Below are 23758 nucleotides of genomic sequence, written 5' to 3'. Positions count from 1 at the left end.
TTGACCTTGGGGAAAAAGCTATGACCAACCTAAACAGTGTATTAAAAAGCAGAGACATTATTTTGCCTACAAAGATCAGTCTAGTCAAAGCTAGGGTTTTTCCAGTATGGATGTGAGAGTTGGACCGTAAAGAAAGCTGAGCCCCGAAGAACTGATGCTTTTGAACTGTGGTGTTGGAGAAGACCCTTGAGAGTCCCTTGGACTGCATGGAGATCAAACCAGTCAATCCTAAAGGAAATCAGTCCTGAATATTCATTGGAAGGACTGATGCTGAAGCTGAAGCTCCAATACTTTGGCCACCTGATGCGAAGAACTGACTAATTGGAAAGGACCCTGATTCTCGGAAACATTGAAGGCAGGAGGAGAAGGGGACAACAGAAGATGAGATGGTTGGATGGTATCACCGACTAGATGAACATGAGTTTGAGTAAGCTCCGGGAGTTGGTGATGGACAGGGAAGCGTGGCATGTTGCAGTCCATGGGGTCGCAGAGAGTCGGACACAACTGAGCGACTAAATTGAACTGAGAGCACCGGCTGGGGTCAGGGCACGGGTGTGGGGCCCAGGGCAAGCCCACAGGCTGCCTCCAGATCCACGCGGACTCCATCCTGTCCAGCTTCCTGGTTGGCTGTGTGGGTTCTCCACACACCGCGTCCCTAGACAGCCCGGTCCCCAGACCTTTGCCCAGGTGTTGCCTGCTGACTGCATACCCTTCCCCTGCAATCAATCCCTTGTCTTTATGGAAAAGACCTTCCAAACTGGGGAGAGTCCGACAGCTTTTGGAGCAGGAATTGAGGATGGAGACTAATTCTACCGGCCCTTGATGGGTTAAGTTAGCTTGCTTATGAGCGATTATACAACACCTTGGCTAGATATCGTGAAATTAAGCCAAAATATGGAACGCTTCACGAATTTGCGTGTCATCCTTGCGCAGGGGCCATGCTAATCTTCTCTGTATCGTTCCAATTTTAGTATATGTGCTGCCGAAGCGAGCACGAACAACAAGGAGACGCCAGAACTATTTATAGTAGAAAGAATCAAATACTTTTCGCTGAGGGTGAATTCTATTAAACCCCAATAGAGCAATTTTCCCCTTTTCTTTACGAAACTAGTGCAATCACAGCTTAATCTAAGGGAATTATTCACTTAATTAAGAAAGTGTTTGTTTTTTCCACCAAATATAACGCAGATGGCTGTTGGAAAGCCACGATCGCATGCAAATTACCCCGGAAGCGGGGCGGAGCCACTGAGGTCCCAGAAGTCTCCGGGAAGCAGCCGGGCTGCGCGGGAGACTGGTTGGTCCTGGGAAGATGGCGGCGCCGGAGCTGGGGCGTTAGAGCGAATGCAGACGGCAGCCTCCTTCTCGGTGGGCGTACAGGCTGGTCCAGTGAGTGCGGGGCTGGGGGCTTGGGCAGTCGACCAGCCTCCGGATGGCGCCGACGCTGCTGGGATTGTGGGTCGGAGCAGGGCCTGTGGAGTCAGAGGGCGGTCCTGGAGAGCAGAGGGTGCTGGGTACGCTCCCTGAATGCGCTGGGCGTGGTCTGGGGGTCGTGGCGGAAATTTGGGGTGACCTGAGGCGCCCTGCGTTGGGCGGTGGAAAATCGGGGAGGGCCTAAGGTTGTACCTCCCCGGGGAGGGCCTGGGATGCATTTGAGGCGGATCTTAGGGACTGTCGGGTGGCTTGGGGCGGGTCCTGGGTGGCCAGGTGTGTGGAGGAGGCGCTTTGGGATTGTTTTGGAAACTTTGGGATAAAAACAGAAGTTCAGGCCGGGCCAGGGGAAGCCAGGGACAAATTGAGAGTGGGGTCTGGAAAGCACATTTTGTAGGGGCGGGGCCGGAGGGCTTTGGGGCAGAGCTTAAAAAGACTGCTGTTTGGGCTTGTGGGCCGGGTCTCAGTGTTCCGGGGCGAGGCTTTAAGAAGGAGCGGGTAATGTGATTGGGAAGGTGAAAGGAAATAACCTTAGTCGCTGCTGGGCGCAAAGAGCCTGCTCAGGAAGCGTTCACTGACCCTTTCTGTACCCCTGGAAGCCAGGCCCCAAGGTGCTGCCTAACCCCCACCCTGCCTCCCTGCCTCTGTCTAAGGCAGCCTCACTGGTTCTCCTGTGTCCACGGGCTCCTTCTTAAGAATAGACCTGGGTGCTACCTCTCATCGCAGCTTTCACTGTCCTCGTCACGGTGCACCTGGACCAGTGCCATCACCTCTACCCCATTCCCCAGCCGTGCCCTCCAGACAGCCAGAGGGGCCTGTGAAACAGAAACAGGCTTCTTGGGGCTCCCATCTCCCTCCAGGTGAAACCCCCAGGCCCTGCAAGACCTGCCTCATCCCCTCCCCATCCTTACCTTGCTCCACGCCCCCACTCACTCTGTTCCTGCTCTGCAGGCCCAGACACTGCTTGAGCACCCCAGGCTCAGTCAAGCCTCTGGGCCTTTGAACTGGCTCTTCTCTCCGCTTGACATGCTCTTCCTTCCAGCTGCATGGATTGATCCCTGGCCATGCTTGTGTAAAACGCAGCTCCCTGGCCACACGCAGGGCAGGGGTTGAGTCCACTTTGTACCCCGTGGTAACCAGCATCCACCACCGCACTCGGGGCCTGCAGGCACCCTGTGAAGATGGATGACAAGCCTGTCTTCCCTCCTGTAGGAGCTGGTGACCGTCCTCCCTGTGTGACCTTGGCAATTGGGAGCCATGGACCTGGCTTACATCTGTGAGTGGGAGAAATGGCCCAAGAGCACCCACTGCCCGTCGGGTCCCCTGGCCTGCACCTGGTCCTGCCGCAACCTCATCGCCTTCACCACAGACCTGCGCAGTGATGACCAAGGTGTGCCACCCCCCATCCCAGGCCCCCTCATGGGGCCCTCCCCCCCAGCTCCCATGGGCTTTCCTCCTCTGAGACAGGGGTGCTGAGGGGCACAGAGATAACCTTGAGGAACGGCCGCGGCTGCGGGGCAGGGGGAGAGGGGGCAGTGGCCGCTTGTGGCTTGCTGAGGCTCCTGAGGGAGTTTTCCAGCCGCATGTGTCACCATCAGCTTTGCGGTGCACTCTGCCACAGGGCTGGTATTCTTCCCACCACAGAGCAATATGCACTTCTTAGAGAGAATTAGGAAAACATGAAACTTTAGCATGAGAACCCTAACCTTCCATGGAGAGACACCTGCTGTTAGTGTTTTGGGTCCATTTTGAAAGCACAGTTGTAACCTCACAGAAGGCAGGGTCATGGGTCTCCCCTCAGGCTGCCTGTGTATAAATCATGTTTCTGGAGCCCCTGCAACCTGGCTTCAACACTTCCTGATGGGCTTCGACACCCCAATCCCCTGGGGTGGTTGGGCACCAGGCCGTTGTTGCCGCACTGACCTCACTGTCCTTGCAGACCTGACCCGCATGATCCATATCCTGGACACTGAGCATCCCTGGGACGTGCACTCCATCCGCTCAGAGCACAGTGAGGCCATCACCTGCCTGGAGTGGGACCAGTCCGGTGAGGGCAGCCCCCACCCTGAATGCCAGGGCTGCCTGCTCTGTCTTCCTGGCCTTGGCCCTGGGCTCAGAGCTGGGACTTGAAACCCTGACCTGTGCCTTTGAGGCTTCTGCTCTTCTCGCCCCTGTTTCTGAACTCGCCTGTGCTGGTCCCTTGCTCTACACCTCCAGTCTGGCCCCCCACCCTGATGGACTGTGGAGATGGGGCTTGTGACAGAGGTTTGCCCAATCTCCCCCTTCTCCCCAGGCTCTCGTCTGCTGTCAGCTGATGCCGATGGGCAGATCAAGTGCTGGAGCATGGCTGACCACCTGGCCAACAGCTGGGAGAGCCCCGTGGGCAGCGTGGTGGAAGGGGACCCCATCGTGGCCTTGTCCTGGCTGCACAACGGTGTGAAACTGGCCCTGCACGTGGAAAAGGTGGATGTCCTGCCTGGGGGAGCAGGCCTCAAGCCCAAGGAGGGCTTGGCTCCTCCTCTCATGGTGCCAGGCTGTCACACCTGCCACCCAGTTGTCAGCATCTGTGTTGCTAGCATCTCCTACGTGGTTGATGTGGTGACAGCCCTTGATTCCTGTCTGCACCCCACGGTTCAGCCCGGTGTCCCCCTGAGAGGGGAGCCTCCTGGGTTAGGGTGCTGAGTTCAGTCTCCAAGTCATACCTCAGCCATCCTCATTGTCAAGTGGGGCCAGGGCCTGGGCCAGGGTTCAGTATGAGAAAGCAAGGGGGGCTTGGTCAGGGCCATGCCTGGGTGAGGCCTATGGCAGCAGCAAGAGCTCACGTGGCTTGGTCAGCTCTGCTCCCAAGCCAGGAGGCCCTCCTAGAATGATGCTGTGGGAAATGACCTTTCCGTCCCTTCCCTGTGTCTGCCTCCTGTTCCTTCTCCCCTAGGGAGTGACTCATTGCAAGGCTTACTGCCTAACCATCTGGACCGTTTTTTCTGTGGGAGGTTTCTTTTTCAGACTTTTAGCATCTCCCCTTGGGGCTCATTTGGGGGCTTTGGCTTCTTTCTTTCCAACACTGCTCTCACCTACACGTCCGGGAAACTCAGCTGGGGCTGTGGTCAGCCCTGCCCTCCCTGGATGTCTAGTCCCATGAGCCTGGGGGTGCCTGGGTGAGCTTAGTAAGTCTGCTCCTCGTCCCCAGACAGAGGGGCAGAGTCTCCCACTGCTCGGAGGAGCTCTGTGCAGTCTCCAGCTCGTGCTGTTTCAGTGACAGATGCTTTGTGCTGACAGAAAGGAGTCAGGGGGGCAGGCCTCCCTAGGGTCTGCCCCTAGGGATGCTGGGAAAGGCAAAGCTGGGGCAGAGGCCAGCGCAGCAGTGGCTGGTGGCCCAGGGGCAAAAAGATGAAAAGATGAAAGAGCAGTGGCAGCTGCGCTTCCCAGCACTGCCTGCAGGGGGCATATCTGAGTCCTGCAGCCACTTGCCTGGTTCCCAGCTTGTTCTGTGCACTGGCTCAGGCGTGCTCCCACACTGCCCACGCACAGAGCCCGGAGTGGCTGAACTGAGCAATTGAGAACACTGGATGTCTGTCTGGCCCTAAGGAAAACATGGCTGACTGCTGTCCCTCATGTGTCTAGCTATGACCTCCTTATCATGTCCTTGGACATGCAGACAAGGACACTGAGAGTCAGAGAGGCCTGTGTCACCCAGCGCTCAGTGGCTGAAGCTGAATCTGACCTCAGGCTTGGACTCTTGAGGCTTCTGCCTGGTTCCTCTGTGTTCCTGAGGGTGCGGTTCCCAGGAGGGGGTCCTTGGGCCACGAAGGTAGACCCCTAGAGGCCGAGCATGAACTGGGCCCCCCACCCCCACCCCCCTGCAGCTGACCCCTCCCCTCCCTTACAGTCTGGTGCCTCCAGCTTCGGGGAAAAGTTCTCCCGCGTCAAGTTCTCGCCATCGCTCACACTGTTCGGGGGCAAGCCCATGGAGGGCTGGATCGCTGTCACGGTCAGCGGCCTGGTCACTGTGTCCCTGCTCAAGCCCAGCGGGCAGGTGCTCACCTCGACTGAAAGCCTGTGCCGGCTGCGCGGCCGCGTGGCTCTGGCCGACATTGCCTTCACAGGTGGCGGCAACATTGTGGTGGCCACGGCGGATGGCAGCAGTGCGTCACCGGTCCAGCTGTACAAGGTGTGCGTGAGCGTGGTCAATGAGAAGTGCCGCATTGACACCGAGCTCCTGCCCTCGCTCTTCATGCGCTGCACCACCGACCTCAGCCGCCGCGACCGGCTGCCCGCCATCACCCACCTGAAGTTCCTGGCCCGCGACATGTCGGAGCAGGTGAGCCCACCCTGCCACCTCAAGGCTAAACCCACACCTGGGCGGGGCTGCTCCCTCCAGGGGCTCCTGCCTTTTCCAGCTTCTAGAGGCACCGCATCTCTGCCTTGCGGCCCCTCCCTCCATCTTCACAGCCAACAGTGCAAATCCCCCGTCTCTCTGCCTCTGATCCTCCGCCTCCCTCTTATAAGGATCCTGTGATGACACTGGGCCCCCTGGGGAAACCAGGGTCATCCCTATCTCAGGGGCCTTAGCTTAATCCCTCCTGCCAAGTCCCCTCTGCTCCATAAGGTGATGTATCCCCGGGTCCCAGGACCAGGATGGGGGGGGGTCTCTGGGGGCAGAGTTGAGCTACCTGCACCAGGTTCCCTGAGGTCCCTCGTAGCCTTGTACTGACCAGCCCTAGCTTCACCAGTCCCTGATGTGTTTCCCTGGTACCTTTGCTTCCCGCCAGGGCACCATGGATGACCGTCTCCAGCACAGCACAGCACTCCCCAGGGCAGTGAGGACAGTGGGTGGGCAGATGCAGACGCGGGCCAGGCGGGCCTGGGTTGTACCCACAATGGCATGTGAGCCCTAAGACGAGCCAGAACCCCGCAGAGGCCATGGGCTGTTCTAGGCCCCTCACCACGCACCCATCCCTAGGTACTGCTGTGTGCATCCAGCCAGACGAGCAGTGTGGTGGAGTGTTGGTCGCTGCGCAAGGAGGGACTTCCTGTGAACAATATCTTCCAGCAGCTCTCTCCGGCTGGTGAGTCGCCCAGGTGGCCAGGCACACTCAGACTACCCTGGGTGCAGCGAGGCGGCACCATGGTGGCCTGAGTTTGCTAGAACGTGCCCACCTCTCCCTCCCTCTCTGACCTTGCACCCACGTGGATCCCCACGTCCCTGCCAGCGGGGCCCGCTTCCTGATACCTATGTGGCTGAGATGCCGGGGGTGAACCGCGGCCACATAGCCCGGGGCATTCCTGCTGCCAGTAGTGCTCATGGCCCTGGAGTGACTGGCCTGAGTCAAGAGGCCCCTGAGGTCCATCCACCCGCAGGTGGGTTACATACGCTGCTCAACACAGTCCCAGAGGAGTTGTGTGAGGGTGGTCGGCTGCACCTCCTGAGTGGGGTCCTGGCCCTTCCCGAGTCCCAGGCTGGCCCTGCTCCCCACCTGCTGTGCGGTCCCACCCTGGGACCTTATCACAGTAGGACCAGACTTCACTCAGAAGGGCCTCCCGTCCTGGTGGAGCCTCTTCCCGAGGCAGGCATCCAGGTGCTCAAGGGTCTCTGCTGAGTTCACCTGCTGCCCCCACACCCCATCCCTTGTCCCAGCCTCACGGCCCTGTGGGCTCTTAGACCTGCCTCTCCTGCCCCTTTCTCCTAACCTTTGCCCACACTGGTCTCCCTCGGGCCCCACCCTACCAGCTACTGTCCAGCCCGCAGTAGAGGCGGTGGCCTGACTTGGGTGGATAGTGGGTCCAGGTAGACTCAGGCAAGCTGTTCAGCCTCTGACAGCAGCCACTGTCCTCTGTGACCTAGAAACGGCCAAGGCCATCAGGAAGCCAGTGTGGGCAGCTGGTGCGGGCCTGGCCTGAACGTGCTCCCTCTCTAGGGATAGCCTTGGCTGTCACCATGACAGCTCTGCTCAGTGCTGCCCCTCTCTGAGCCTCTCTCTCCCTGTGGGATGACATTTTCCAGGAGACTCCTCTTGCTGAGACGTCTGGGGCAGAGCTCTCAGGACAGGTGGGCGCAGAGGTGTGTTATCACAGCCAGCCTCAAACTCTGTTTCAGAAACAGAGCTGGACACTCCTGGGTCGGGCCACCTCACTGCTCCTGGATGCTCCTAGGTTGGGCCACCTCACTGCTCCGGCCTGCTTCCCTAAGTCTGCCGGCCCCCTGGGGCAGCTGGAGTGCTGGCCACCAGCTGGGTGCCTGGGCTTGTCTCAGCGTCACCTTGGTGTCTGGGCACCTCTGCCCACAGCACGCAGAGACCAAGCCCAGATGGATGGGAACCACCCCGCCTCTTGCTGGGGGGCTCCATTGTGGCACCGAGGGTGTGGGTGCCAGGAGGGGCCTGTCTGTCCCCCTCCTGAGGGAGCTGGGGTCCACCCAGGACCTCTTGGACCACAGGGACAGAGAACCCCGTGCACACCAGTCAAGTCCACAGGAGAATTTTGGGGTTTGTGTGGCAGCAAGGTCTGGGATGGGTTCCCCTCCTCGGCACATTGGCTCCTTCGAGGGGACAAGGTGGCCACCCCTGCCCCCTGACAGCTGCTTGCCCAGGCAGACACCTCCTCCCGTCGCTGTGAAGGGCCCAGAAGCGGGCCCTGTGGGGGACCCCCGCCCCCTTCCCTGCTCCTGTGAGTTGGCTGGGAGCCCCAGGAGGGGAAGGGCGCTGGGTCCAGTCCACCCTTGTTGCTTTCAGTCTCATCTTCGTTTTGTTGCCCCTTGTCTCCCACACCCCCTTTCAGTTGGTGACAAACAACCCACAATTCTCAAATGGCGGATTCTGTCAGCCACCAATGACCTGGACCGTGTGTCTGCTGTGGCACTGCCCAAGCTGCCCATCTCACTCACCAACACTGACCTGAAGGTGGCCAGTGACACCCAGTTCTACCCCGGCCTCGGTACAGTGTCTCAGGGTTCCTGGGGGTCAGAGGGAGGGGTGCACTGTGGCCTTGGCCTCCAGTCTCAGGGTCATGGGAACCTGGCCCAGCCTTACGTCAGTCCCAGTGGGGATGAGGACACTGCTCTTGATATCCAGTGAGCTAGAAAGGCTCTGAGGTTGCCAACAAGCTGAGCACGGTGCAGCCACTTCCCATTGTCCAAGGCTGGGCTCAGCCGCTTGACCTGCATGTGCCCCCAGGGCTGGCCCTGGCCTTCCACGACGGCAGTGTCCACATCGTGCACCGGCTCTCACTGCAGACCATGGCCATCTTCTACAGCTCTGCCGCCCCGCGCCCCATAGATGAGCCAGCTCTCAAGCGCCCCCGGACCACAGGCCCCGCCGTCCACTTCAAGGCCATGCAACTCTCCTGGACCTCCCTGGCCCTCGTGGGCATTGACAACCACGGCAGGGTCAGTGCTGTGCTGGGGGTGCCAAGAGTGTGGGGCCTATGCCTCTGTGGGGTGTGGTCATTGTTGCAGGGTGAGGCCTGTGGCCTGCGGGGGTTGCGCAGGAGGTGGCTTAGGGTGGCTTCTCCTCACGTGGGGTTCTGACGCCTCCCCTACCTTTCCCCCGCATGCACGCCAGGTGCCCTGTGTTGGCCTCTTGCCTCTCAAAGGAACCCATCCATGGCCTGGCAAGAGGACAGGTGCCTCTCAACATCCACTCTCACACTTGCTTACACACATCTACATGTGTTTACACACTTGGTCACACGTGCATGTGCCCCCTACTCCCCAGGAAATCACTATCGGGCAGTGTACCTACTTGGCCCTACCCTCGGCATCTGGGATGGGTGGGGTAGGGATGGGTTTGGCCTGGTGAGAGGGACCATGCGGCCCCCAAGTGGACTTGCAGGCCCTGCCACCCCACAGGCACACCCTTGGTGGAAAGGGCTCTGTTCATGCCCCCTGGCCAGGCTGTGGCTCTGTAGCCCTCCCAGGTGACAGGAAATGAGGCAGGCCAGGACCCCACATGGGCTGAGCCCGCCCTGTCCCTGGTGCTCAGACTCCCATCCCCTCACGCCCCGCCCTCTCCCCACAGCTGAGCATGTTGCGCATCTCGCCATCCATGGGCCATTCGCTGGACGTGGGGTTGGCCCTGCGGCACCTGCTTTTCCTGCTGGAGTACTGCATGGTGACTGGCTATGACTGGTGGGACATCCTGCTGCACGTGCAGCCCGGCATGGTGCAGAGCCTGGTGGAGAAGCTGCATGAGGAGTACACACGCCAGAAGGCCGAGCTGCAGCAGGTGCCGGCCCCTCCCCGCCCTCCCCTGGGGCCCCCTTCTTACCCGTGGGTCAGGCAGCCCACCTCCCTGCCTTCTCAGCCCAGGAGGGTGTGGTTGCAGGCCTGGCTGCACCTGCCTCTGCGTGTCAGTGGAGGCCTTTGCCCCTGCGATAAGAACAGTGACCTCGAGTTTTAAAGATGAGAGGGGCAGGAAGAAATGATCCCCCAGACGCAACCTGGCGTAACTGCAAACCTAGAGCCTCCATGAGGTCAGCACTGCTAGGAATCCGGAATTGTCCTCTGTGCCTCGGTCTCCAACACGAGGAGGAAACAGAAAGGAGAGGTCGCGTGGTTTTTAGCAGCCCGCTCAGATGTGCGAGAGCTCGGATGTGCGGGGCTTAGATCTGAGAGAGCTCAGATGTGAGAGGGTGCTGCCGGCGTGAACTGCACAGGAGGGAGCTGGCTTCAGAGCCAGGAATGCCGCTAGCGTCCAGCCACTCAGTGCTCGGCTGAGCTGTGTACGCGCACATTGATGCTGTCAGTCCTTCAGTCGTGGCATCCCAGGAGACATCAGGGTCGAGGAGTGAGGGGGGGTAGAGCAGCATCCCCGCCCCTATCCACTTCATGCCAGGCACCCCCAAATCGTTAGGGATCCCAGACGTGGCCCTTTGGCCCCTGGGGTTGACCCACCCACAGGTTGAAACCCTGCTGTCCTGTGAGGGAAGGTTCTACTTGATTCTGCCAGAAGGAGGGCAAGGCCCAGAGATTTAGCCCCTTGTCCATTGGGCCCAGCGCCTTGCTCTGGCCCCGCCCTGAGGCGCGAGCCCCAATTGCTCACATCATGGCCACCCAGGTCCTGTCCACTCGGATCCTGGCCATGAAGGCCTCGCTGTGCAAGCTGTCGCCCTGCACGGTGACTCGCGTGTGTGACTACCACGCAAAGCTTTTCCTCATCGCCATCAGCTCCACGCTGAAGTCGCTGCTGCGCCCGCACGTGCTCAACACACCCGACAAAAGTCCTGGCGACCGGTTGACCGAAATCTGTGCCAAGATCACAGACGTTGGTGGGTCCAGCTCCATCCTGCAGGCCACCCTGGGTCCCACCCCCACCCTCCAAGTGCCCTTGCTGTCTGCCAGGGAGGATCCCTCAGGTGTCTTGCATGTGCTCCCCTCCCCCCACCACTGCCCTTGGGGACATGGTGGGTGTTACTGGGAACAAAGATGAGGCAGCCTGGGTGGCATCCCCAGGGGCACTGTATGTGTGGGCGCCTGGAGGCCCGCGGGAACTCCAGGCTGTCCTGCCCAGGGGGTCCAAGGAGCGTCAGGTGTCCTGAAGCCCTGCTGTGGGTACCCGGAGCCTCTCCCTCCAGCCCTGCCCTCCAGGACCCCCTATGTGAGCTCCCAGCCTCCCCTGACTGCCTGTCCCCTCCCAGACATTGACAAGGTCATGATCAACCTCAAGACGGAGGAGTTCGTTCTGGACATGAACACGCTCCAGGCACTGCAGCAGCTCCTGCAGTGGGTGGGCGACTTTGTGCTGTACCTGCTGGCCAGTCTGCCCAACCAGGTGTGCCCTCCGCCCCACTTCCTCCAGCTCAGCTCCTCCCAGAAGCCCCACCCTTCCCCAAAGGCCATCTGATGGCAACTCACAGAGGTCCTGGAATGCTCAAACACGAAAGTACACAACCAGAACCTTCCTCCCCATAGGGCTCCCCGCTGCGACCAGGCCACAGCTTCCTGCGGGATGGCACGTCGCTGGGCATGCTGCGAGAGCTGATGGTTGTCATCCGCATCTGGGGCCTGCTGAAGCCCAGCTGCCTGCCTGTGTACACGGCTACCTCAGACACTCAGGACAGCATGTCCCTGCTCTTTCGCCTGCTCACCAAGCTCTGGATCTGCTGTAAGACAATTACTCCTCTTCTCTCATTTCCCCACCAAAATACAAGCCCTGGCTGAGTCCCCCCACCATAATGTAATCTCCTATTGGTCAAATTTGCTCTGTTGTGGTCCCCCTACTATTTCCCCAGCACCTAGCACAGATCCAGGCACACCGTGGGTGCTCAGTAAACATTGGCCACTCTTAGGCTCCTATTTGTCCTGTGTCATGTGTTTCTGGGACCAGGCTTTGTCGTTGTTGCCTCCCTGATGCCAGGAAGGGCACCCAGTACTCGCTGCACATTTTTTAAATAAATAAATGGGTCCCCATTTTGCAGAGGAGAGGACCAGGCCCGAGAAGGGGGAGGAGCTTCCCAGGCTCCTCAAGAAGTCAGGGCAGGGCTGGGGCCTGCACCTGGCGCTCTGTGAGCCTGGAGGAGGCCATGATGCCTCCTGGTGGGCAGTGCTGTGGGCAGGGCCGCTAAGCATGATGTCCTGTGTCCCCTGTTCCCCCCGCAGGTCGTGACGAGGGTCCCACAAGTGAGCCAGACGAGGCGCTGGTGGATGAGTGCTGCCTACTGCCCAGCCAGCTGCTCATCCCCAGCCTGGACTGGCTGCCTGTTAGTGACGGACTGGTCAGCCGCCTGCAGCCCAAGCAGCCCCTGCGCCTGCACTTTGGCAAGGCCCCTGCTCTTCCTGGTAGCTCCACTGGTCTGCAGCTGGATGGCCTCATCAGGTATGCACACTCACCTCTGACTCAGGGCCCTGGATACCTTTTCTTTCAGAAGAGTCTCCCTTAGACCTGCCTGACATTCCCTGTCACATGTCTGTCTCAGGGCCTCTGCCCATGCTGCGCCTGCTGCTTCCTTCCAGCCTGACCTGAGTGCTTCCCCCGATACTCCTCCCCTCCCTTGCCCCTGAGATTCCTCCTTGCCCCCAGACTCCTCCCCGCCCCACCCACCTCCCCTGCCCTGTCACTTCCCTCCATCCAGACACTATACTGTACTATAGTGTACAGGTCATCGGCTTGTACTAATTTGTGTCCTTGCTTGTCCGGGTGACGTCATCTTCCCCCTAGCCTGTCACGGCCCGCATGGAGGGCCCACTTGGCCAACCTTGGTTACTTGGGCTCCAGCCCCTCTGGAGCTCAGGTTCACACCCCAAGCCCCCACCATAAATTGCGCTGCAGCCCAGAGTGCCTGGCAGGTCCCAAGGTGCCAGGAAGCAGAACACTCTTAGGCAGACCTTGCTGGGAGTGACCTCGGGGGCCATTCTTTGGATGTACGGAGTCCAGAAAGCCCAGGCCTGCTGAGGGAGCAGCACCCTGGGTGGGGGTTTGTCCCCACTTTACAGGCAGGTAATCTCAATCTCCGAGGGACAGTCCAGAGATAGACACCAGGCCGGAAGGCGAACCTAGGACTCCACAGGCCACCTCCCATTCAGGGTGTCATGGGATGGATTCTCAAGTGGTCCTTTACTGGGGAGGGGCCTTAGCATCCCCACAGCCCCCTTCCCCTCCGGGAAGACTCTGGGCCTTCCTCCTCCACTTCCGGATTTTCTTTCTCATCTCTAAAGCCGTGGGAGGAACGGCTTGATGAATCACACACTTGTGGTTTGTGCTCGAGTTTCAGGAAACACTTTACACAGAGAGGCGGCTGGTCGCCAAAGGGCTTTCACACTCTAGGAAGTTTTCAAACTTGTGTGATACGAGTGCCCCAGCCTCAGAAATCCTGATGGGCTCACTCCACTCTGCTCCAGGCGTCACCCTCAGCAGGGGCCTGTGGGCAGAGGGTGTGTAGGAGTCTGGCTCCTGGATTCTCCGTGTTCTCACACACGCTTTGCCTCTAGGAGATTGACCCGTACGTCTGTATGTGCGCATATGCTTGTGTCTGCGTGTGTGCATGCATGTGTGCGCCCATGCATGTGCACACCCCCGAGCCTTCCCCTGCTCCTCTCCATCAGGGCGCCGGGCCAGCCCAAGATGGACCACCTGCGGAGGCTGCACCTGGGCGCCTACCCCACGGAGGCCTGCAAGGCGTGTACCAGGTGAGTGGCTGCAGGAGATGCCATTCCACTCCGCCACTGGCAGCTTCCCAGCCGACGGGCCAGGGTCCCAGGATTGTGTCTGTCTGGGGCTCCTGAGTGGGTATCCCTGGCGGTCTTGATAAAGGGTGAGGCCGAGGTGGGGGGTAGCGGCGAGCGGCTGGCCCAAGCCTGCCTTCTTGGGGCTCCCAGTGGTCTGACAAGGGCAGAGATGGAGGAGTGGCCACCTCCGCGCTGCTCGTGCACATGGGGCCTCGCTTGCTGCCAGACGACCCCAGGGTCACACCACTAGGCTTGGCCCAGCCTCTGTCCACTCAGGGAAGTGAGGGGTGGTATTGAGTGGGGACAGAAGGATATGGAGGAATTAGCTCACTGTGTGGGGTGTAGGGGTGCAGGGAACACGATCCTGAGGTGGAGTAGCATGTGCCAGGCCCTGTGGCTACAGCCGGCCTGCCTGGCACCGCACCCACCTGCTTGCTGTATCTGCAGGTGCGGCTGCGTCACCATGCTCAAGTCGCCCAACAAGACCACCGCCGTCAAACAGTGGGAGCAGCGCTGGATTAAGAACTGCCTGTGTGGGGGGCTCTGGTGGCGCATGCCCCTCAGCTACCCCTGACTACATCCCGGCTTGTAAGTGCATTCTTTTTCTTTCTTTTCTTCTCTCTTTTTTTCACTTGTTATGGCCTTTAATTCTTAGTTGAATAATTTTTTTAAAGTTATTATAGTAAGGATTACAGTGTTGTTTCTGGCATACAGCACAGTGATTGAGTCATATGTATACACACGTGTTCTTTTTCATACCTTGTCCATTATGGCTTATGATAGCATATTGAATATAGTTCCCTGTGCTGTACAGTAGGACCTTGTTGTTCATCCTTTTTATAGTAGCAGTGTGTATCTGCTCTTCCCACACTCCCAGTTTACCCCTCCCCTCTCTCCCTTTGGTACCATAAATTGGCATTCTTTGTTTGAGTTGGGTTCTGTTTTGTAAATAAGTTCATTTGTGTCATAGTTTAGATTGACATGTAAGTGATACCAAGTGATATTTGTCTTTTTTTGTGTGTGTCTGACTTACTTCACTTAGCATGACAATCTCTGGGCCCATCCACTGCTGCTGAAAGTAGGACTCTTCTTTTTTGTGGCCGAGCGATATTGCATTGTGTATCTATGTACCATGTGTCTATCCATTCATCTGTTGATAGACCTTTAGGTTGTTTCCATGTCTTGACAGTCCTGAATGGTGCTACAGTGAACATTGAGGGGCATGTGTCTTTTTGAATTATAATTTTGCCTGGATATTTGCCCAGGAGTGAGAATGCTCATTTTCTGAGGAACCTCCATACTGTTCTCCACAGTGGCTGCACCAACTTACATTCCCACCAACAATGTAGGAAGGTTTCCTTTTCTCCATGCCCTCACCAGAATTCGCAGACTTTTAAACTATGGCTGTTCTGACTGGTGTGAGGTGAATCCTCATTGTAGTTTTCGTTTGAGTTTCTTTAATAATTAGCGATGTGAAGCATATTTTCATGTGTCTATTGGCCACCCATATGTCTTCTTTGGAGAAATGTCCATATAGATCTTCTGCCAATTTTTTTGATTGGGTTGGTTTTTGATATTGAGCTATATGAGTCGTTTATATACTTTGGAAATTGCACCCTTGTCAGTTGCATCGTTTCCAAATATTTTCTCCCATTCTGTAGGTTGTCTTTCGTTTTGTTTATGGTTTCTTCTGCTGTGCAAAATGTCAGTGGATTCCTGAGGAACTTACAGGAAAGCCATGCTATCCTCTTGCCAGTGACAGAGCAGCCATGTGCTCCAGACCTTCGCTGGGTGTTCTTAGACACCACCACCCTGGAACTATGCTTTGGGGGCCTTGTCTGCTGCGCCAGCACCCCTGTAACCTACAGGGCCAGTGAGGACACAGCCTGAAGCCTCAAGTTGGCACCTCAGCCCAGCCGTCAAGCCTCTTTCTCCCTCGGAGCCTGTTGATTTATCTGGGAGGAGGACCTAGCCACGTGATCACCCTGCGAGGTGGTAACTGAGATAGGCTGGGGCCTGCCCCAGGCAGAACCACGGCAAGTGCCGCCCCTCAGGACCCCTAGGTCCCAGTTCAGAGGGTCCAGGATCTGAGGACTCTGCTTTAGAACATGACACATGAAGCTGCCAGGCGTCCAGTGGCCGCTGTCAACTGACACCAACCGGGCGTCAGCCTTGGGTCCCCCACCTGTACCTGTCACTGCTGTCTCTGACATGGGCAGGCCCCAGAAACATCCCCCTGGGCAGCAGGTGTCTTGTTGGTGTCCTGGGCGCCACCCCCCCACAGCCCATCCCCCTCCACAGGCATGGGATTCTGTGCCTGTGTGTGTTGCTTTCCTGCTTGGCCAGCATTTATTGAGCACCTACTGTCTACCAGACGCAGGCGTCCCAGCGGGGAGCAGTGGGCTGGATGTGGGTGGGGGCTGCTCCCTACTGCCTGGGTTCCTGCACACAGGAGTATCTCTGTCTCTTTCTGCCTCCCTGCCTTCCTCCCCTCCCCCACCAGGTTTTTGGGAGCTCAGGCTGTGGCCCCCAGGGGTCCTGCCTCACCAGCAACCACTCTCACCGATTATGTGGCTCCCCAGAGTCCAGACACAGTACTTGCCTGTTAAGCAGTAATTGCTTCTCTTGTTTTCCTTCTGGACGCTCAAGGGAGGGCAGGCTGGGTAGGCGTCCTGCGGAGGTCAGCATGCTGCCTGCTGTGTCAGGCTTTCAGGGACTGGCAGCGCTCCAGGGGCCCCATTACCTGGGCCAGTTGGCCCACCTGCCTGTGGCCCCAGCACTCAGGGGTGTCCATGTCTTGCTATCTGAGTGGTGCTTTCTGCAGGGACCTGTGGGGTACCCCCCACCCTGTGCTGCTGCTGGCACCCCAGCCCCTTGGAGAAACGGGCCTGAAATGGGCAGCCTCTCTGGCGGAGCGGCACATGGCCCAGGTTCTTACATATATTTTCTCAGCCTTTTACCTCATTTGACCATGTATTTTTTAAGCCACTTACCTTTCTGAAGTCATTCTAAAGTCTTTAAAGCAGCTACTTGTTTTAGAAAAGTGAGCGTGTTTCTTGCACTCATATTTCATTGCTGTAAGGTTAAATAGTGGGGGTTTACACCACAGCCACCATCCTCAGATGCTCCCTGGAGGACGAGTCCTGGTCCCTTCCCCTTGGACCTGCTCCGACCCATCCTGTGCAGGGGAGGTGGTGCCGGCTGACCTGGGGTTGGTGGGACCTGGCCTGGCTCCTGGGCCTCCTCCTAGAGCCTCTGGACACCTGCAGGCTGGCCCCTTGGGTCTGGTCACCCAGGGGATGGAGCAGGGACACCCCCATGCCTGTGTGACCCCGACCCGCACAAGCTGAGTGAGATGAAGGGGATGGGATGGCTCAGCATCACCGAGTTTAGGGCAGCTTGTCACTGAGTGGTGGATGACCGGAGTGTCCAAGAGCCGCTGTGACGAGCCCAATGGGCATGCCCATGCCTGGCTATCCAGAAACGTCAGGTCATCTGAGGGCCCTGTTGGAAAGCCTTCCAGGTTAGGAGGGGGTTTGTGGGTGGGGAGGTTTCCTTGCCCCTCATCCTTCCCCCACCCCATGTCCACACAGGTCCCCTTCTGGGGACAAGAGCAGGCATTCCTGTGACAGGAAGAGGCAGTTCGGTCCCTCTGATTGGATGTCTCCTGTGCCCTCAGTCTCCTCAGAGCCAGGCCCATGGGACCCCATTGTGTCTGAGGAGGCTGAAGACACCATCCTCCAGATAGAAGTGGAAGCAGAAGCCCTTCAGGGTCCAGGGTCACAGATGACTGCAGCAACGTGCCCCCCCACACACACACCCGGGTATATGGTAGGAGCCTGTGTCTCCCACTGGAGGCCTACAGTCCCCTCTACCTCCACCTGCCCCACCAGCTCCATCTGGTTCTGCTCCAGCCACTGACCTCAGGGGCTGTTGCTCACTGTTTTATCTCATCTGTACCCCCAACTAGTGTTGCCAGATAAAATGCAGGAGAACAGTTAAGTCTGAATTTCAGATGGACAATGAATGGTATTTTAGTCTAAATCTGTCCCCAGTATTACATGGGACATAGGACATACTTAACAAAATTTTCCTGAAATTCTCATGTAACTGGACAGCCTGCATTTTTGTTTGCTAAATCTGGTAATCCTACTGCTCCACCTCCCAACTGGATCATTTCAGGGCCACTTCCCAGTGTCTTGGCTTAATTCAGGAAGTAACCACGGGAGGAGTGAGTCTGTGATGGCTGACTGACCAGCAGTTACGTTTTCCTTTCCACTCTCACTTAAGTGCATGCAGCTTCTTAAATCCCACATGAAAAAAAAATCCTGAGCACACCTAGGAGAACCCCCAGCCCATCATCAGTATCACTCAGAAGTTCCATCCATGCATCTGGGAATATTTGACCTGGTTGCTATGAGCAGGGCTGGGTCTTAGCTGTGTCTCAAGAGCTTCCATGTGAATGAACGCTTCATAGCAGGAAAACACCTGGCCAGTTTCCAGTTCCAGTTCCTCGGGCACATGACCATCTCTCAGACCCTCAGTCTCTTTATTGACCAAAGGGAGGTCAGAGGTTCCCTTTGTGGGTCAGGCTTAACATCTGGGGCCAAGTAGGTGCTGGGCTTCAATGGCCCCTTTTCCAAGTGGGAGAGGGCCCAGGGCCTCAGTCCCTGGGTTCTGCCCTGTCATCTTGCACAGAAGGGTAAAACCAAGACCCAGGAAGGTGGTGAGTCATCTGGGTCCCCAATCAGTGGAGCTGCTCTGGGACACCAGTCAGCTTTGGACAGTCAGTGAGCCACACTGCATGTGAGGCCGGCCTCTGAACGCGGCCAGGTGCCTTGCTCGGGGCTGAATTCCAGGCTGCTCAGGAGAGTCGCATAGCGTCTCTGAGCGTTTCCCCATTTGGGACACGGTTCTAAGAACACAAACTGTCTGTGTACCTAGATCTCAGCCCAGAGCAGGGTCTTGCACACAGTAGGCCTTCACATTCCTCTTGAGAAGTGGAAACCAAGGGGACACTACCCCAACCCGCACCCCTTGCTAGGTCTCAGGACACTTCTATTTCCTGGGAAGAGTAAGGGCGCCACCGTGTGGCCTAGGCATAAAGTGAAGCCAGGCTTGAAGGGCATGGGGCCTCCGGACTTGAGCCTGAATGCCCTTCCTTCAGGCACGTCTCAGCCTTTCGGTTGCCTTCTGGTACATCATTACCAGAACTCCGCCACCCCCTCAGTCTGCTCGCTTTGGTCCACTCCTGCAGGCAGCATGCAATCAATAAAGGCGGACCGGGTGCAGGAATGGATGATTTTATTGCTCGGGCCCCGTGACCGCAGCCTCTCAGGGCCTCCTCAGGCGGCTGCGCCCTCAGCCATGACGCCGTCGATCCAGGCCACGTAGCTTGCCAAGCGCGTGTAGATACCGGGCTTCTTGTGGTTGCCGCAGATCCGTGAACCCGAGGTGACCACGCCCTCGGCCACGCTGCCGCACACCAGCGGGCCTCCGGAGTCGCCCTGCGGGGAGCAGGGTCGTGAGGTACGGTACAGGCCCGCCCTCCCGCATCCTGGTTCGGCTCCACTAGAGCCTGCTGCCGGAGAAGGCAATGGCACGCCACTCCAGTATTCTTGCCTGGAAAATCCATGGACAAAGGAGCCTGGTAGGCTGCAGTCCATGGGGTCGCTAAGAGTCGGACACGACTGAGCGACTTCACTTTCACTTTCCACTTTCATGCATTGGAGAAAGAAATGGCAACCCACTCCAGTGTTCTTGCCTGGAGAACCCCAGGGATGGGGAAGCCTCGTGGGCTGCCGTCTCTGGGGTCGCACAGAGTCGGACACGACTGAAGCGACTTAGCAGCAGCAGCAGCAGAGCCTGCTGCAGTTCCAGCCTGTTGCAATTCCGCTCAGCCCTGAGGCCCCAGTCATTCCCTCACTGTTCAGTTTCCCCAGGGTCCACCCACCTCCGCCCGTCAAGGCCTCGCCTCCGGATTTTCGGTTCCGCCACTTCAAGCTCCACTCCCGCCCTCCGTCCCAGTCTCGGCGCAGCAGCCCCTCGAAGCCTTCAAGCTCGGGTCCCAACGCATCCACATCCTCTCCCAGTTGTCACCTCTCCTCCCAACCCTTTTTTGTCCTCAGGCCAGCCGTGCCCGTCCGGCCTGTCCGAGTGCGCTGCCCTTCTGCTGGCCCCGCCCTCCAACATACCTGCCCTTCTCTGCCCCGTCCCCAGGGCGCCCCGCCCCTCTCCTGGACCCACCCCCAGCAGGCTGGTCCCCTGTCTGTCCCGCCCCTCTACTGGCCCCACCCACAGTAGATCTGCCCCGCCGCCCCGCCCCTCTACAGGCCCCAACCCCAGCAGGCTGGTACCCTCTCCGTCCCGCCCCGCCTGCGCACCTTGCAGGTGTCCCGGCGGTTGCTCTCCGCGCACATCATTCGCTCAGTGATGGTGCCGTCGTGATACGTTCGCAGGTTGCAGGTGGCGCGGTCGAGCACCGGCAGGAGTAGGTGCTGCAGGCGGTCGGGTTTCCGGCCGGTGTGGCTGACCACGCCCCAGCCCGCCACATCGCAGAGAGTGCCCGCAGCCACGTCTCGGTCTTCGCGCTGCCATGGCAGGAGCTGCACGGCAGGGCCCAGCACGGCTTTCTCAGAGAGCTGGGGGATGGGGCAGAAGCCAGTGTTATGGCCAGGGCGGGGCGGAGCCCCAGAGCAACGGGGGGACTGCGGCTAGACCCAACAGACCTGCAGCAGGAGTAGGTCGTGGTCTATGGTCTCTGTCCGGCTGCCCGGGTGGGGCACTACGCGGAGCACGTCGTACAGGCGCTTGGAGGGCTCCGGCTGCGACAGGGAGTGCGCGCCCAGGAGGACCTGCACCTTCCCATCGGCCCTGGGAGTGGGGTGGACGCACATCAGAACCACGTCCCTCCGCTCCGCCCCGCCCCGCCTGGCCCCGTTCTTTGCCCCGGGCCACTCACACGTCCTCCAGGCAGTGCGCTGCGCTCATCACCCACTGCTCTGCTATCAGGAAGCCTCCGCACACGTGCTTGCCGTTCACCTGCACGGATGCCATGTAGGGCCGGGAGTGGGATGGAGCCTCCTGGCCACGCAGGATCCGGCCACGGGGCTGTGCCGCTAGAAGTAGGCAGGTCAGCGTGAGGACCTCGGGGGTAACTGCAGCCCAGCCCTCGGGATCCCCCATCGACTGCAACACCCCACCCTCCATTGGCTGTAACACCCCCTCAGACCTGGAATTCCATCCTGCAATCCTCCCCAACAGAATCACAACCTCCGGGGGCCCCAGGGAGGAACAGCTGAGAAGACATACAATAGGGAGTGAGGGAACCTGGGGAAAACCCCATGCCTACACACTGGGCCTGATGGCTTCAATTTAAACACGAGGAAAGTGGGGCTGCCCAAACCCAACATCCCTGCCAGCATTTGCCTCTCGGTTTTCCAGTGTGTGGAAAGCTAGATGCAAAGTTTTAAGAATATCCCCTGGCAGTCAAGTGGTTGGGACTCTCATTGCCAAGAGCAGGGGTTCAATCCCTGGTCAGGGAATAAGATCCTGCAAGCTGCTTGGCACCTCCAAAACAAAAAACAACCCCCAAATCCCTAAAGTTTGGAGAATTCCTTGGTTTCCAGAGCCTTCTGTTCACGTGGGGCTGGGGAATAGTCCCGTTTGATGGAGGGGCCACCTCGCTGACTGCCCTGCAAGCTGGTGGCCCCCATTGGTCATCCCGCATCCACTCACCACACAGGGCTGTCCCGAGGAGGATCAGAACCACCAGGTGCAGGGATCTGTCTGCCATGATGCCTCCGTGGCCTTGACACTGACCCAGGCAGGACCGTGGGGGTGCTTTTATGAGGCTGGAAGGAGGCGGGCGCTCCCACAGGCCCTATCTGCCGGGTGGGCATCGGCCCAGTTGGAGAAAGGGAAGCTGCCTGTCCATTCTCCCCAGGGGTGCGGTTCTCTCCCACGGACTTTGTACTGAGTATAGACGGGCTGCTGGGTATGCCAGCTACCCCTGTGAGCCTGACCCAGGGCCAGCCCTGGTGTGGGAAGCTGCCCCTCCGATGGGCAGCAGGCTGAGCAGAGGGATGGACCCACCCTTAGCCCCCCAGCCCAGTCCCCCCTAGTGCCTACCCAGCTCCAAAAGTTTCGCAACAGCAGCTGAAGACCACAGTCTGTAAACAACCCACTTCCTCCTTTTCCGCTCCTCCCTTCTTTCTCTTCCTCCTACAACTTGGAGAAGAGGTCCGGTGGGGGTGGGGAGAGGTCATCCAACACCCTTGTTCCCACTGGTGTGGCTCTGGAGCTTGATACCCCAAGTAGAATATGGGAAAAGTGATGTGTAGGGGTGACTGGAAAGACTGGATAAAAGTGACAGAAAACCAAGGCAAACCGGGTAGAACTTTCAACAAGGAAATTACACGCAAAGTTCATGGGTCCACCTTCAGCTATAGTTTGATCCAGGCACCTTAACAAGGTCAGGTCTCCCTCTGGTTCCTCCTTTCCTCCTTGATGACTTTTTTCCTTCATTGTTGTGGCCCCAGGGGCCCTAGACTCAGCCCAGAAGCTGGGTCAGTCCCTCTACAAATTCCCCATCACTGTAGCCAGCGTCTCAAGCCTGTCTCGGATTGGCCGAACTTGGATCTCATGCCCCTAAACCATCTTTTGCAGGCAGAGGATGAAAGGTTCTGATGAGCAGAACCTGAGTTACATGGTCCTCTGTAAGTTGGGGATGGTGGGTCAATATCTCATGAACCTACTAGAGGGAGATGCTGGGTACTCCCAGAAGAGTGGGGAGGACCTCAAGCTGTGAGCTGTTCCCAGTGGAAGCAGTGCACCATCTTTCCCCTTCTCCTTCTTTTCACAGTGAAAAGAAAATTAGAAAACAACATAGCAAATGTGATTTGTTAGATCCTGACATGTTTCCATACTAAAATCAGAATCTCTGAAACAAAAGCACATTTGCAAGTGGAGTCCAGATTATGTAAGTAAGCGTATTGGAAATTGCGACAAAATTTGGAAATGACCCAACAAGACAGGTCAGTTCAATGAATAACCCCACGTGTCCCCAGATGCTCTGTTGACCTGGGAAGACTTCCAGGGTATAGTATTAAGTGGAAAAAGCGATTGCTGGGCAGTGGGGTCACATTTCTGAGCCACTGGCACTAGTTGGGAGGTATACCTTCAGGAAGAGCCAGCAGACAGAGGGACTAGCAAAAGTCAGGACCCACTAGCGGGATGGGGGGGTGTGGTGCAGAGAGGAATTTATCCTGGCCTCGTGGTGTGGGGTCAGGGGTGGGGGAGGGGGCACTGCCTGATGTTACTTCTCAAATTTATTTGCTGGCTTAGGCAATTGATTCTCCCACCATCAGCCTGTGAGCTGCATGATGGCAGAGGCCGCATGTGTTGTGGGCCCCTGGGGGTTCCTTCCCAAGCCCAGGGAAGCAAAAGAGGGGTACAGGCTGGTCGCCTCCCCAGGGCTGTTGTGACCCCTTCGGGCTGAAGTGTTTCCTTGTGAGACATCTGACATCTTTGCCTCCCTCCCCCCCCACCTCCCCACCAAGGCTGAGGAGAAGGGGGAGGGACTGTCTCCCCACTCAGTGAAGCCGAGGCTGGCCTAGGACCCCAACTCCTGGCTGGCTGCTTCCTAGACAGTGCCTCACTCTTTACTGCAGGGAAACAGAGGCTCAGAGGCAGCACACAAGTTACTCAAAGTCACAGAGCTGGGGCTCGAACCCAGGCTCTTGAGAGTGACTTCATAGCTGTTTGCCCCTCTGCTTCCTCATCTGTAAAGTGGGGCACTCATGGGACCTGCCTCAAGGGCAGAGAGAGGACCAGCTGAGTGAATACTTGCAAAGACTCAGAATGATGTCTGTGCTTGTAAGCACGTGTGAACACCTGCTGTAGTGCTCTGCGTTATCACCACCTGCAGCACTGGTTTAATTGTTTGCTGCTCCTGCTAAGTCGCTTCAGTTGTGTCCGACTCTGTGCGACCCCATAGATGGCAGTCCACCCGCCTCTCGCATCCCTGGGATTCTCCAGCCAAGAACACTGGAGTGGGTTGCCATTTCCTTCTCCAGTGCATAAAAGTGAAAGTGAAGTCGGTCAGTCATGTCCAACTCCTAGTGACCCTGTGGACTGCAGCCTACCAGGCTTCTCCGTCCAAGAAATAGCAAC

The 23758-nt window shown here is 58.1% G+C and overlaps 2 protein-coding genes and 1 non-coding gene across 9 annotated transcripts; 1 reads left to right on the top strand and 2 right to left on the bottom strand.

The window, feature by feature from the left end:
- Positions 1-888: 888 nt before the first annotated feature.
- Positions 889-995, bottom strand: LOC133252253 (U6 spliceosomal RNA). The gene has a single exon (XR_009737865.1). It is a non-coding gene; the product is annotated as a U6 spliceosomal RNA (small nuclear RNA).
- A 247-nt stretch (positions 996-1242) lies between these two features.
- On the top strand, positions 1243-18876 carry MED16 (mediator complex subunit 16). 7 transcript variants are annotated; one of them, XM_061423293.1, is made up of 17 exons: positions 1244-1365; positions 2155-2288; positions 2641-2818; positions 3368-3475; positions 3722-3891; positions 5315-5746; positions 6389-6494; positions 8203-8358; positions 8598-8809; positions 9441-9647; positions 10479-10689; positions 11059-11192; positions 11333-11525; positions 12020-12236; positions 13463-13546; positions 14033-14173; positions 15247-16632. In XM_061423293.1, exons 3-16 carry the CDS (start codon positions 2686-2688, stop codon positions 14157-14159), a joined length of 2490 nt encoding a protein of 829 aa, XP_061279277.1. In that variant the 5' UTR covers positions 1244-1365; positions 2155-2288; positions 2641-2685; the 3' UTR covers positions 14160-14173; positions 15247-16632. The 7 variants fall into 7 exon arrangements, with proteins under 7 accessions (XP_061279280.1, XP_061279277.1, XP_061279275.1 ...); XM_061423291.1 differs by having other exon boundaries at positions 1244-1386; XM_061423294.1 differs by lacking the exons at positions 2155-2288; positions 15247-16632 and adding an exon at positions 17265-18876 and having other exon boundaries at positions 1244-1386.
- CFD (complement factor D) lies at positions 18873-21764 on the bottom strand. The gene is made up of 5 exons (XM_061423301.1): positions 21323-21764; positions 20547-20703; positions 20314-20458; positions 19969-20226; positions 18873-19092 (listed from the first exon to the last, which is right to left on the bottom strand). The coding sequence occupies exons 1-5, from the start codon at positions 21378-21380 to the stop codon at positions 18931-18933; spliced, it is 780 nt and encodes a 259-aa protein (XP_061279285.1). The 5' UTR covers positions 21381-21764; the 3' UTR covers positions 18873-18930.
- Between the last annotated feature and the right edge of the window lie 1994 nt (positions 21765-23758).

The sequence above is a fragment of the Bos javanicus genome, chromosome 7 (assembly GCF_032452875.1).
Source record: "Bos javanicus breed banteng chromosome 7, ARS-OSU_banteng_1.0, whole genome shotgun sequence".
NCBI lineage: Eukaryota > Metazoa > Chordata > Mammalia > Artiodactyla > Bovidae > Bos > Bos javanicus.
Note: the sequence above shows the minus strand (reverse complement) of the source record. Positions and strands in the feature narration are given on the sequence as shown.